The sequence below is a fragment of the Pinus tabuliformis genome, chromosome 2_2 (assembly GCF_031772625.1).
Source record: "Pinus tabuliformis cultivar Carrire ecotype Pingquan chromosome 2_2, CPIR1, whole genome shotgun sequence".
NCBI lineage: Eukaryota > Viridiplantae > Streptophyta > Pinopsida > Pinales > Pinaceae > Pinus > Pinus tabuliformis.
The window spans coordinates 1022410576-1022423897 of record NC_142300.1 but is presented as its reverse complement, the minus strand read 5'-3'; the positions used below and the strand labels follow the sequence as shown (position 1 = coordinate 1022423897).

Below are 13322 nucleotides of genomic sequence, written 5' to 3'. Positions count from 1 at the left end.
TTCTTTATTTTAGAGAACTGCAGACTGTGGATGAGGGTCTCTACCTTTCTTGATCATCATTGTCCCGCTTAGGCTCATCTTCGTTATTCTCCAGTACCTCAAGCAGGTACCCAAGATGATCGGTTGAAGGGAGCTTAGTTTCAACCTCGAATGAACAGAGTAATTACTCTTATTCTCATTAGTTGCATATATATGTTCCAGTTTCTGATCTTATGTCAAATTTAGTTTCTTGAAGACATTTCCTTTCCTGTGAGGAGTTAGTGCTAGAATTTTTTTTTCCCATAACGAAGAATGGCACATGAAATATTGAGTTGATATCCTTCTGACATAGAGTAAAGGGTGTTTAGACCTAGTGTTTAGGGTTGTAATCTAAACATTTGTTTAGTAGTTCAATTTTTAAAATCATCACCCTTAAACAGGTTAGCCATAAATGCTGATGGTAGATTATGGAAAAATATTCAAAGACTCAATTGCCAATAATCTATTTTTCCATTAATGAAATATAATATTCTTTGAATATTAGCACAAGAGATTACATCATATCTCAAACCAAAGCTTCAGTATGAAAATTACCCCTCCCTAAATAGGCAAGAAGAGCCAGCATATCTGCTTTTGCTCCAATATCAAGAGAGTATATAGCTTTCCTGAGAATCACTATCCTAGCTGAAATCTGGATTGCAAGATTTGAATTGAAAGCTTTGGTTTCCCCAAATAAAGTGGCTTACCTTTGCATTAAACTGACTTTGTGAAATTTCAAACAATGGATAAATGTTAATATAAGAACGTGAACTTATTCTTCCTCATTGTTTGTCTATAACTTATTATTGCAGACTTTGAAATTACTACGAGGAGAAGGAGATGACCTACCTTATTGGACCGAGAGGTAATTGACAATGTCCATGGAATTAGATGAATTGATTGAGGATGAATCTGGAGAAAACTCTGGGAGCTGTGACATCCAAACTCATCTATCACTTGCAATGCTTGTAGTTGATGATGATTTGGTATCAAACAGTCGTCCAGATCAAAGTGTAAATCTTGTACATGAGAGCAGAACATTGGAAGATTATTTCTATGGACATTATAGCCGTTCAACAAGCTTTGATTGATTTAAATCTACTTCTCTCAGCTTCATAATTTTTCTTACTCCTTACTTCTGTAAAAGCTTAAATATTTTATACTTGGTGTATTACTGTGAGCCAATGCCACTAATTAGCTATGTTCAATTTCAATCACTCTCCATATTGGCTGAAGCTGTGTCTAAAGTTGAGTGGAGTCCATGTAAAGTCCCTTGCCAATTCCTTGTATAAATGTGAAAGCCATTAGTGGTCACTCGTTTTGGTGACCCACTGGTGCTCACTAGAGCTGAAAAATTTTCTTGTCCTTGCCTTTGGAGAAATTGTATGTATGTGGAAGGAAAAGCAATTATGATATTGCTATTGATATGCCAAACCATTTTTATGTACTTTTTTAGGTCTGAAGATGTGTAACTTATGGTTTAGCTTGGTACATTCTCTTGTATACCACTTTACTTTGAATTTGTCAATATCATAAGCCCAATAGCGATTTAAGTGTATGTCTGCATGGAAGAACTGCATTGCGGTTGAACTTTTTCTAAAATTAAGTTGTATTTAAAGAAATATGGTGTCTAAAAATCATAGAACTCCAAACATCAAATCTCTTTGCTCTTGTGGGCTTGAACCAACATCTCTTCTAGAGAAATTCAACAATTCTAATTTAATAATCCTATTGGCCTCTCTTTGTACCTTTTGAGGCAATTGCTAGTTCTAGATGGGACATATAACTCCAATGTGCTTTGTCCTCGTTACAGAGAACACAAAAATATTAATGCAGGGTATAACAACTATACCACTAGCACTACAAATCATTTCTGCTCAAAAAGGCGGATTTAAATCATGCAGCGCCTTAAGAGGGGCAGGGTCCAGTTTCAAAAATAGCCTTACAATTGGACTAATCAAAATAAAATCTGATTCGCTTCATAGGCGTAGAGTAAACAGGTACCAATGAGGTAATGTGCAAGTGGACAATTAAATCATATTCAGCACAAGACCAGCCCTCGGCATACAATGCAATTGAAAGTCTTGTGTTATGAGCTCCGAACAAGATCACAAATGATATATTATTCACCAAATTTTAATCTTCCACAAAGAGACAGATTGATCCTCTCTGATTTGTCAAAAAAATAAAAAAATACCAAAATTATGCATAGAATCATCTTTGAACTATAAACACTACAGTATATAGTAACCTCGGAAAGTGATGAAGCACTCAATACCATACAAAAATAAAATTCCTTAATAGAAGATTCCTTAATAGAAGAAAACACCACTGAAAATTGTGAAAAGCTGCCAAATGAACTTTGCCAATCTTTTAGATTTACAGAAACAAAGTCAAAAAACCTCTTCAAAGCTAAGTGCTTACTACCAGCCACATCCAATAGAAAAGGTTTTATGGGGCCTGATAAGATCAGAACTTGCTTGACCACGGTAAGATAAGCACCGTACCTACCTAATGTATAAAAGAAGACTGATAAGCTGGAGGAGGGGCAGGCAGTCTACTGCCAAAGTGATGGTTGTTGTAATTAGTAGAGGAATTGTAAGAATCGGAACCCAACAATGAAGGCCCCATGTTATCTGATGGATACATATATGGCCTTGAGAGCGAGACTGGAGTCCTATTTCCAACACCATAGCCTGCTCCATATAATCCTTGGTTTGATCTGTCATATGCATTTTGGCCCTGTCGGTTGTAGGATGTAACACCTGGAGCTGCACCACAATATTGTACTCTATCCAAAGACCTATAAAAGCTTCTGTCTGCACCATTGGAAGAAGCATAAAGAGTCGGAGTTCTTTCCTCTGCACTTAACGGAGGCATATATACACCAGCATTTCCTCCATTGGCACGAGGATGCTTAGGTTGAGACTTAATAGCACCTGCAGACCTTTTTCTGTCAGCCTTAGCTTTCTCTAGCTGAGCTACACGCTTTTGAAGAGGATCTGGTGAGAACTGCGATTCAAGTTTGTGCTCCTTAATTGACTTTATAGCAGCTCTGTAAGCAGAAAGCTCTTTTGTATTTACTTCATTCTGTAGCAGCAAATAAAAATATCGGTCAAAAAAGGAACTTCCGATATAACCAACAATACTAAGCTAAAATGATCATCACATAACAAGACATTTTGTATAAGAGTAATACAATCGTACTTGTGCAACAATAGAGTTATTCCCGCTTTTTAAACTTGCCTTAGAAGTTTTCTTAGCATCTTTCAGATATTCCTTCAACAAAGGAACAGGTGCAAACTTCTCTGTCAGCCCAAATGCATGAGCAAAGTTGACTGCCTCAATTTGTTTTCCACTATTGACTAGGGTTTCTACAACATCTGCATGAAATTGTCACAAAATTTTCAGTTAATCTGAATATGTCACAAACATTTGAAATACCAAAAGATAGTTTACTGTGAAAGAAAAAACAATACAGACAACTTCAACGGATTTGTCAATAAAGATAACAGCTATGCCAGCTTGAGACCATTTTCATAAGTAAACAGTTCCCCACTCATGAAAGGCCTTATGACACTTTACCATAGCTGATCATCTTCATGTGCCTTTATTAATATCAACAAAATAACTTACATACAACTTTCTACCTCATAAAAAGATGTCTACCTAGTAGAGGCCACTGAGTATCTGCCTTGCATATGAAATGTTGAGATCTAAAGAAAAGACTACCAACCCCATCAACTTAGAAACCCGTTCACTGGACTAAACAAAAAACGTTGGGAAGGTTTACTATAGCCAGGATTACCAAAATTTATCTTCAACTCAATGAGCCACAACCAAGTATACTGATAAAATCCACCAGTCCCTCAAAAAAACCAAGCTAGCCATGAATGCCAGAAAAACAACAAAAATCCTATCTACCAAAATGGATGGAAATTTTGCCAGCCTAGCCACTGTGGCTAACATTATAGAACACCAGCCAACCAAGCTGGCATTTTTTATTCAAGTCCAAGGGAACGACAAAGTTCAGGTGTCTCCCTGCACCGTGCAAATGCAAGAACAATCTTGCATAAGTCATCTTTATCAAACTCTGACGCAATTCCAAAAGTAGCTAGAAGTTGCAAGAAGGCCCGGGCCTCCAAAAAATTGCCATTGGCAACATCTCCTTCAAGGTTTATCTTCGACTTCCATTCATGTGCAATACTTTTGGCTTGCTCTTTTATATTTAAGGGCAGAACTGGATGTTCAACACCCAAAATAGGATCTGCCAAAACAGGTACAAGGGATTCCAGTAATAATGTACAGGCCTGGCGTAGAGCCGGGAGCCCAAACTCTTTCTTGTCACTTGAATTTTGTTCAAGAGAATAAAACCCCTCCAAGGACTCCAACACTAACCGTGGTAGGTCAGTTGTAGAGTTTAATGCAAAGGGAACCTAATTGCAAAGCCCTATTTCCAATTGCAAAAGTCATTAAGAATGGGATGAAAGGATTTAGGGATTATAATATCTGAAAATTTCTATTTTTAAAGTATTATAAAATAAGTTTATATATTTATATAACAATAACAAGTGGAAATCAGAAAAAGAAAAAGAAAAGAATAGAAATTGATTGGAGATAAACTTTTTATAATTTTGTAAATGTTATTGAGTTCCAATGCTCAAACAAAATATTTATAAAAGGTAATTCACTGGTCTGTGGATGAAGCAAGCATTTGGAGGCTAATTCGTGATGTCTGACAATAAAAGAGGTGAAATTAGAATGAGTAATGATAAGACAGACATCCTTGTATAGAAATTGCAATGAGGTTCTTCTTAAAGGTGACTTAATTGTATCACATTGATTTTGACATGACAACATCAGCAAAATGATATAAAAGTCGCTGCAACTAGTACATCTGTGTTTGGTGCATTAATCACTATATGAGATTGAAGGAATCTGGCGCATTCTCGATCAGAACTATTGCTTGATTGACAACAACATGAGTCTTGTGTTGTACACCAATTGTATAATTGGTGCATTAATCATTGTATGAGATTGAAGGAATCTGGTCGCATTCTCAATCAGAACTATTGACAACAGCATGGGCCTTGTGTTGTACAACAATTGTATAATTTGATTGTGAAGGATTTAAGGAGAAGTAATGTAGTTTTTTCTGATCCTAGAAAGGATTAGCAAATATACTATTTATTGGTCCCTGTGGTATACATTGTTTGGACCTTGTTTTCTCCCTTAATTGTAAGTGCATAAAAATATTAGATTCATAGGACAGGGTACCATTAATCATGTGATCCAATGATCTTGGACATTTTTTATTGAATTCTTCAAAACTTATTTCCATTTTATCTTCCAAAATATGAAGATAGTTTTATTGGTTGGAACAATGCTACAACTTACAAGTTATAATAACAAAGATTCTGTTCTGCATAATGCTTTCCACCTTGCAATCTTTTTGTGGATATGGTTAAGAAATATTCTCTTCGAGTAAAGAATAAATTATTGTCTGTAGAGTCATTGGGTTTACTATAGCAATGATCGTAACATTTTGTAGTCTTTTGTTTGTTGTTATGTGGTTTAGTGGTTGCGATAGTGCATTACCATGTTAATGACCCAAAGTCAAACTTAGAGATCAGAGCCCTCAATTATAAGTTGGTTGAATTTTATGAGATTTATATGCAATATTAATTCAATAATTAAAACAAAATATAGACTTAAGCACCCTAAATAAACTTCAATTTATACATCTTTAGAATCTCATTTATGCTACATATCTGCATCTTATGTACATTTTCCCATTCCCATGTCGGAATTGTTCCTCAATTTATGCCTTATAGCATTTCCTTTGCAACATTTGGTGCAAATGCTAGTCATACACCTTTTTGTTTTTTAAATTTATATGGTTGCCTAAATTATAATAATTGAGTGTTATCTATGAGTTAATTTAATTATTACTGATTGTTATCTCTAAGTTAGTTTAATCATTATTAGTTATTATTGTATAATGAAAACTAACTTGATTATGATTGGTTGTTATCTTTACATGTAAGTGGTTAACCATAATTGATTATTATCTCTGAGTGCAAGTTAATTAATTGTTATATAGAAATGTTATGAGTCTCTCTTGCTTATTATCATCATTAGTTGGCTTATGAAACCTCTTTAATTTTGAGACATGAGATCCCCTTCCATAGAGAAATTTGATTTATAAAGTTTATAGAAGTGCACAAACTCTATTTCTCTCTAATCAGCTAAGAGGAAATACATGCTCTTAATCATTTTTCACTGTTATAAACGCTTAATTTTATAAATGTTTTTACTATGTTTATTTAAAATATCACTATAAAATAAAGAAGAAATTACATTTTTTTTTTTTTTTAATTATTTAAATAAAAAACATAGTAATACTTAGTTTACTGTTGTGAATATAAATAATTTTTAATGCATAAGTGATCATATTTAAATTAAAATAAACGTAAAATCCTATCAAATGAGATCTTTGCAAATGACAAAAATTTACTTCAATATAGCGCTGTGGTCAACCACTTATATCATTGATTTCATACCAAGAGCCTGAAATTATTGAACTCGTTTCTAATTAGATTAAAATAATGTTTCACATAACAAAGATGAATGAAGTTGATCAAAATTTATTTATCTAAAGTTAAAATTTACAAAGTTGTTAATGTAAGTATGTGTGTATGTATGCATATAACTTCTCATATATTAATTCAATATTTATAGGTATTTTTTGAAAATGTAGCATGGAAGGTCTTCTAGCTTGTGCATTAGCTAGAATGCCAACGATTTTTCTTCTTCTTAGCATGAGTGCGAGATCATGAGTTAATCTTAAATTATGAAGAGTTATTTCCAATTTACTTGATCAATCATCAAGATTTCATGCCTAGAGTTGGAAATTTAGTTGAGTATAGGCTTCATTAGTTTGACTATAGAACGAGGTGGGAATTACATTATTAGTTAGAATGTGTTAGTCTTTAGTCTTGATTGAAGGAAGAATGAGTTAATAATCAAAGTGTTTATTGGAGAGAGAATCAGTTAGACTCTGAGTTAACTCGTATAATAACGCAACTTCTAAATTAAGTTGGACCTCCTTGCAGGGATCGAAGTTTACCTATAAAGAGAAGGATGAAGGCACAATTCTACACAAGTTTTATGATATCATTCTTTGTTTATGGGTGCACATTCTTGAGGAGAAAGTATGTGCAAATGTAGGAACAAATTTGTGCTAGGGAATACAAACTAATTTACACAAAGAAATAGGGTCCTGGTGCACTAGAAAATACGATATATGTTGCACAAGGAAATAGGCCAAAGGAAATAATTATTTTTGGTGTACCAAGATCAAGGAGCGGGATCAAGGTTTTTCTAGGTAAGTCGAGGCTAGTTTAGCATTAGAAGAAATGTATTCTCAGAGAGATATATTGCTTTGTAGTAGATGTAATTTCTCAAAAACCATCAAAGTCATTCCACACAAAAGAAAGCAGGCTTTCACATTTATGTTTCCTAGGTAAGCAAGCATTTAAATTTTTGTGATATATTTTTATGTCTAGTGTTTTATTCCACTGCTTATAAGTTATTAATAAAATTTGTACCCGGGTGAAAGTAAATTTGGTTTCAGTATCTAGTTATCTTGTTTTTCAAATAATCATCTAAGTAGTTGTAGATTTTCATAGAAATTCCAAATGGTATAAGAGAACATAACAACATAAATACCAACACGAGTTTGATCAGTTAGTGAAGAGCATAGATCAGGAAGGAAGGTCTGCACTTGAGTTTTGAAGAGAAATTATTTGTATAATAGTATGACATTCGAAGGACTAAGGGAAGATCCATATTTAGAGGGAACCTCTAAAGTCTTCTCATGGAGGGAGTAGATCTTAGTGGTGTTAAAATATACTTAGGTGTTATGATTTGTAAAGAGCCAACTATCTCCACCTCAAGATCCCCGATATTTGATCCAACATAACAAGAATTAAATTAAGGCGAGGAGGATCATTCTTGAGTGGATAAAATATCATATTATTCCTCATCTCCTTCATAACAAGATAGAATATGAGATTTTTAAAGGCATCTTAGATCTATATCATGGTTCTAGTGATGTTGGGAAGCTTTCTCTGAAGGACAAGATAAGGATTATTTGGATGAGCAAAGGTGAGTCCATCATCACGTATATTTCAAAGTTGACTTAAGTTCGAGATGAGTTAGGTGGAATGGGTGTGCTTATAGTAGAAAATTACGTTGTGACTCTTACGCTCTTGGGATAATTTTTAGGATGTAGTCAATGGCAAGGAAAATCTACCAAGATGGGAGAGGATATAGAGTGATTGCGTCTAAAAATAAATCTAGAGGGGGACAATGGTTTGAAGGTCAACAAATACTAAGGATGAGGAAAACATTTCCCTTGCAAGAAAAGGCAAAAAATCCAAGCGAAAAAAGGGCTAAGAGAAGGTTGAGTCGAGTCAGAAGGGAAAGAAGAAGAAGAAAGATCTCCATACTATCAAGCACTTCCATTACCACGAGTTCGAGCATGATTCCACTAAGTGTCCAATTTAGAAGAAGGGGTCCAGTAAGGATCATGTGGCTACATTAGCTAAGGTAGATGGGTTTTCTTCCCATTTCAGTAAATATTTCTCATTAGAATTTTATATGCAAGCTCAATAAGAAACAACATATGATATATTGATTTTCGAGCATCCTTCCACATGACCTAGAACAAGGATTATTTCATCCAACTAAAGGAGAAGGACATATAGTTTCACATTGATGGCATGTACATAACAAGGGGAGTTGTATTGTCAATTTTCGAAGGGAGTTAGGTAATCCTTGTTAGAAAAAAAAAAAGGAAAAATGGTTTCCCCTTATTGATAATTAATTGTGATTATTATTATTTTTCTTATGTTCAAGCAACGACCAAAACCAAAACACAAATATCAAGGACACTAGATGTAGGCGTACAACCAGGAAAGAAAACCCCTATATAGTGGAAAATGTAGTCAAGAAATCTTCCTTCACTAATTCAAATGAGATAGACACGGACCCTAGGCCAACAAACCTTCCGCCTCCACCAACTTATCATTCCAATTAGATAATGCAAGGTTCAATAGCCTCTTCTTTTTCATCGGCTACAACCCAAAATCTTCCGAGAAATTCCATCCCAAGCTTCACCAACAACTTCAGAATTTTGACTTCCCCAGCAATTTTTAGAATTTCGACCCTACTAGTAGCTTCACATCTTCACGCATGTGAGAGAAAGAGAGAGAATTTTGACTTCTTATGCTTGTAAGAGAGCTCCTTCTTATTCAAAACACTTTTTCCTCTTCTTCTCTTGAAATTTGTACGTTTCCTTAGCCCAAAAGTTGTAGATCCAACTTGTTGTTAGATTGTTTCAAATGATGTCAATTTTTTTACTTTATCTAGTGATTCTACTACTAATTTTAGTCTGACTTGTCCATTTTGAGGCTGACTTAGTGGAGGAAGCCTAGTTGACGTATTTTTACTGTAAAATAATTTTATTCTTTGACAAATAAATCCCAATAAGGGTTCTTTACAATATCACATGGACAAGGACACTTGAGATAAACCCTATATGCCTTTAATGGAGGCTTTGACCTATAAACAGTTGATCTAAGCATGAAACCCATGCTTTAATAAGTTAGTTTATTTAATAAGTCAATTTATCTATCTTTATTTTTGATAAATACATTTTATTATGACTCAAGTACAATTATGAAGGCCGACCCTACTTATATTCTTTAAAACTCCCTCTTAAATAGGGAGGTATTCATAATTACATATATATTTATATAGGTACATGGAAGATCTACAAAATCAACTACAAAGAGTTGTATCACACTCATTGTAGTAGACTAGATTCCTAACTAGCGTAATCTATCCATGTGGGACTAAGATGGACTAAATCTTTGAGCCAGTCTAGGTACCATGAGGCTTACTAGCTAACCATGCAACAATGGATCTAGGTGTGTATCCAAGGTCAGAGCTCCAATACCAATCCCACCCTCCCGCTTTGGGATCTATACATCAAATACACATAGGCCAATCAGATGTCCTCCCAATCATCCACCATTATATGGTTCATCTCTTCCTAATAAAATAGATATATCTATTTGTCCAAGCATGTTTCCTAATTGTTCATTCTTCTTCACAGAGAGATTTACCTTTTAAAAAAAAACCTTAACTCACAATTAAATTTCAAATATACATATACATGTAAACAAAAACCTTAGGGGTCCTCAATCATCTTGATGCCACTTATATCAAGCTATTCATATGCAACTAGTCGGAAGATTTTCTTCCTTCATTTCTTCAGTAGAATCAATACATCCTTAATACATTGTAGTACTTTTATTTATTTTTTATTTCTTCTTCAAGGTATCCATCATGGCCATCATAATATGCCCTTCCTCTTAAATCAATAGATGTACTCATTTATTCTAACCAGGATCCATCTTAATTTCGGAAGGTCAACCACTTCTTCTATAACATCATAGAACCTATCATGGCTTCATTTGTTCATATAATATCATGTTTATCATCATAAGTTCATTTATCATGCTCACCAATATTACCAACTAAATTTTACTTATGAATATCTCCAACATCTTGAAGATTATGTACCTACACAAGTTAAACAACAAGTATAACCAAATACAAAAGAATCAATTTAAATATACTATAATCATGTAAATATAATGAAAGAAACTAAAATTTATACATCAAACACCTATTTATGTTCACGAGAAATAATAAACACATACTTCTTTCTCGGGTTATGTCATAAACCCTAGACTTCATACCAAGACTTCAAGTAACTCAATCAAGATATCAGTGTCATTATATCTAGATCCTCAATATTACTTTCAAATATATATGATAGCCCCTTTATGATATATTCCAAAACCTAGAATCCATCTTTGAGACATAACGACTTAAATATCAATCCTACAATGCATTTAAGGGATCTACACTTTTCATAATTTATATGTTGAACTCTAGCAGGGTTTGTTGCAAACCCTAGATTTTACCAAAAAACTAAATCATATTGAAAAATATATAATTATATCTGTAATAGCAATCTTCTACTAAATTTTTGTTACAAACCCCAGAATTCACAAACTACGAGCATGAATAATTAGGTTAGCATACTCACATAATATCTAAGATTTCATAATCATGCACAAGCATATCACAATAATATCTACTAGGTAAACCCATGGCACAAACATCAATATATAAAAATTAGGTATAAAACAAATTCATCACACTAGGGTTTCGATCAAACTAATATAAACCTAGGGTTTGATACCTAGAATCTTATGTACAAAATCTTTGTTCAAAAACCCTAATTAATGAAACCATAAAGATCTATGGTTTCAATACATAGTATAAACATTAACATAAAAACCTAAATGTCTAGAGTTTTTATCATAAGAATTCCAAAACATCAAAGGAATAGGAATTATATCTTCCATCAACAACCCTAAGTAGCTTATGGTTTCATAATCAATATTGACACACCCTTAGGTTAGGGTTTTACACTAAAGCTTTTTAGGGTTCCAAAAGAAAAATAATATAATGAGGGTAGATTCAATCTAACGATTCATCATCGTAACAAGAATATTTATGATTCAAAATGCTAGACATAATGATGTCATTAATGTAAAGAAAAATTAAAAAGAAGAATGATTGTACCTTTTGCAGGATAAGAACTTTATAAAAACCTTATGGTTTAAGACATACCTTGAGTTTTTCCTTAAAAACCTTGTATGAGATCAATTATTGAAGGGCTTCCTTTGAAACATAACTTATTTCATGCTTCAAGTTTATCCTCTAAGTTCTCCTTCATAACTTTTGTGTATTTTGCAGGCTTTCCTAACTAAAGAAAATATAAAGAAAGGGTTATTAGCATAAAATAAAAACACATCTTGATAAATAGGGAAACCAAACATAAAATATAAGAGAAGGAGTCAAATATTTATCTTTATTAAAATTGTGAGATCTCCCTCTTAATCCAACCTTGAGCAATACCTACAACTTTATCAAAATCAAAAGTGCTCTAACAAGACATGTTATACCCATAAACTCTAAATATCAAAACATAAAGGAAAACAATTCAAAAAATAATAAAAGACTAAGAGGGCTATGTGAGTGTTGATGGTGATCGACCGGCCAAGATGTCATTGAATCTCCCTGGTAAGAAGTTTTAATTAGACCACAGACTGCTTGGCGTAGGAGTCCCAACATTGTGTCGTGTGGTAATGTCTCGACCGAAATTTCACATAGAGGCAAGTAAGATAACTCTGTTGGTAGCAAGGGTGTGATTGCTGTAGTGAGCCAAGGAAGGTGCATGAGATGTTCTAACACATGACGGTTGAGATGAGTGTGCCCCTTGGAAACCTGTGATAGCACGAAGTGAAGAAGGGAACACACGATAAAATATGCATCACAACATGGAAGGAAAGTTAGATAGAAATCCAAAGTGATGGTTAAACCAAAAGCACATTTCAAAAATATTCATACATACATACACAGATAGCTATACATGCATGCATAAGAAAACATATGCATATATCATATAGAGTAAACCAGATAGCTGAAATACAATACAAGATATGCATGAAACGTGTTGGATCTTATTATATTAAGAAGTGCAAGTTAAAGTCATACGATACATCCATGTATAACCACTAGTTCAGATAGTGGAACGTTACAACCCAAATCGCCTTCTCCTCTAAAGAGATGTACTAGCTCTGCACAGTGGAGAAGCTAAGGCTTGCTACAAAACTGTCCAAGCTCTCTCCAATATAGTCTCATTAGAAGTTCCGGTGACCAAAAGCCTTCACAATGAGTTATGAGGGACTAGTTATACCAAAGGGTGGGGTGACCCTTCACATTCCCCTTTGTGATAGTTGATATACTGTCATGACTCTTCATCCACTCTATGACTGTTACATCCAACTATCAACACTTGACTTACACTTGACATGATGTTACATTACAATGCACATGTACCCATGTGAGACAAAATGGCTTGAGCAAGCCATGCTAGACATCATTATGACTCAGACAACTATTGAATGACTAACTCTTGGACATCTTCACTATGGTTAATAGTAGCAAACTGATGCCAAGATCAATAGTCCACGATGGTGTCCTTGTGCTTCAAGTTGACATCTTTCTAGAACCTGACTCTTGCCTCCATGGAATTCGGGTACACTTCTTAGGATCCTATGTCCAACTCATCTAAAATCATGCTTATCATTGTCATC

The 13322-nt window shown here is 34.0% G+C and overlaps 1 protein-coding gene across 1 annotated transcript; it reads right to left on the bottom strand.

Moving 5' to 3' along the window:
- Positions 1 to 2529: 2529 nt before the first annotated feature.
- LOC149196832 (FRIGIDA-like protein 4a) lies at positions 2530 to 9155 on the bottom strand. The gene is made up of 3 exons (XM_089408451.1): positions 9089 to 9155; positions 3226 to 3401; positions 2530 to 3108 (listed from the first exon to the last, which is right to left on the bottom strand). Exons 1-3 carry the CDS (start codon positions 9153 to 9155, stop codon positions 2530 to 2532), a joined length of 822 nt encoding a protein of 273 aa, XP_089264577.1.
- Between the last annotated feature and the right edge of the window lie 4167 nt (positions 9156 to 13322).

Coding starts and splice junctions, on each gene's coding strand:
- LOC149196832 (XM_089408451.1), bottom strand. CDS start 9,155: ATGAAAAAGAAGAGGCTATTGAACCTTGCATTATCTAATTGGAATGAT. Junction 3,402..9,088: donor TAAGTTGGTGGAGGCGGAAG/GTTTGTTGGCCT, acceptor AATTTCATGCAG/ATGTTGTAGAAACCCTAGTC. Junction 3,109..3,225: donor ATAACTCTATTGTTGCACAA/GTACGATTGTAT, acceptor TTGCTGCTACAG/AATGAAGTAAATACAAAAGA.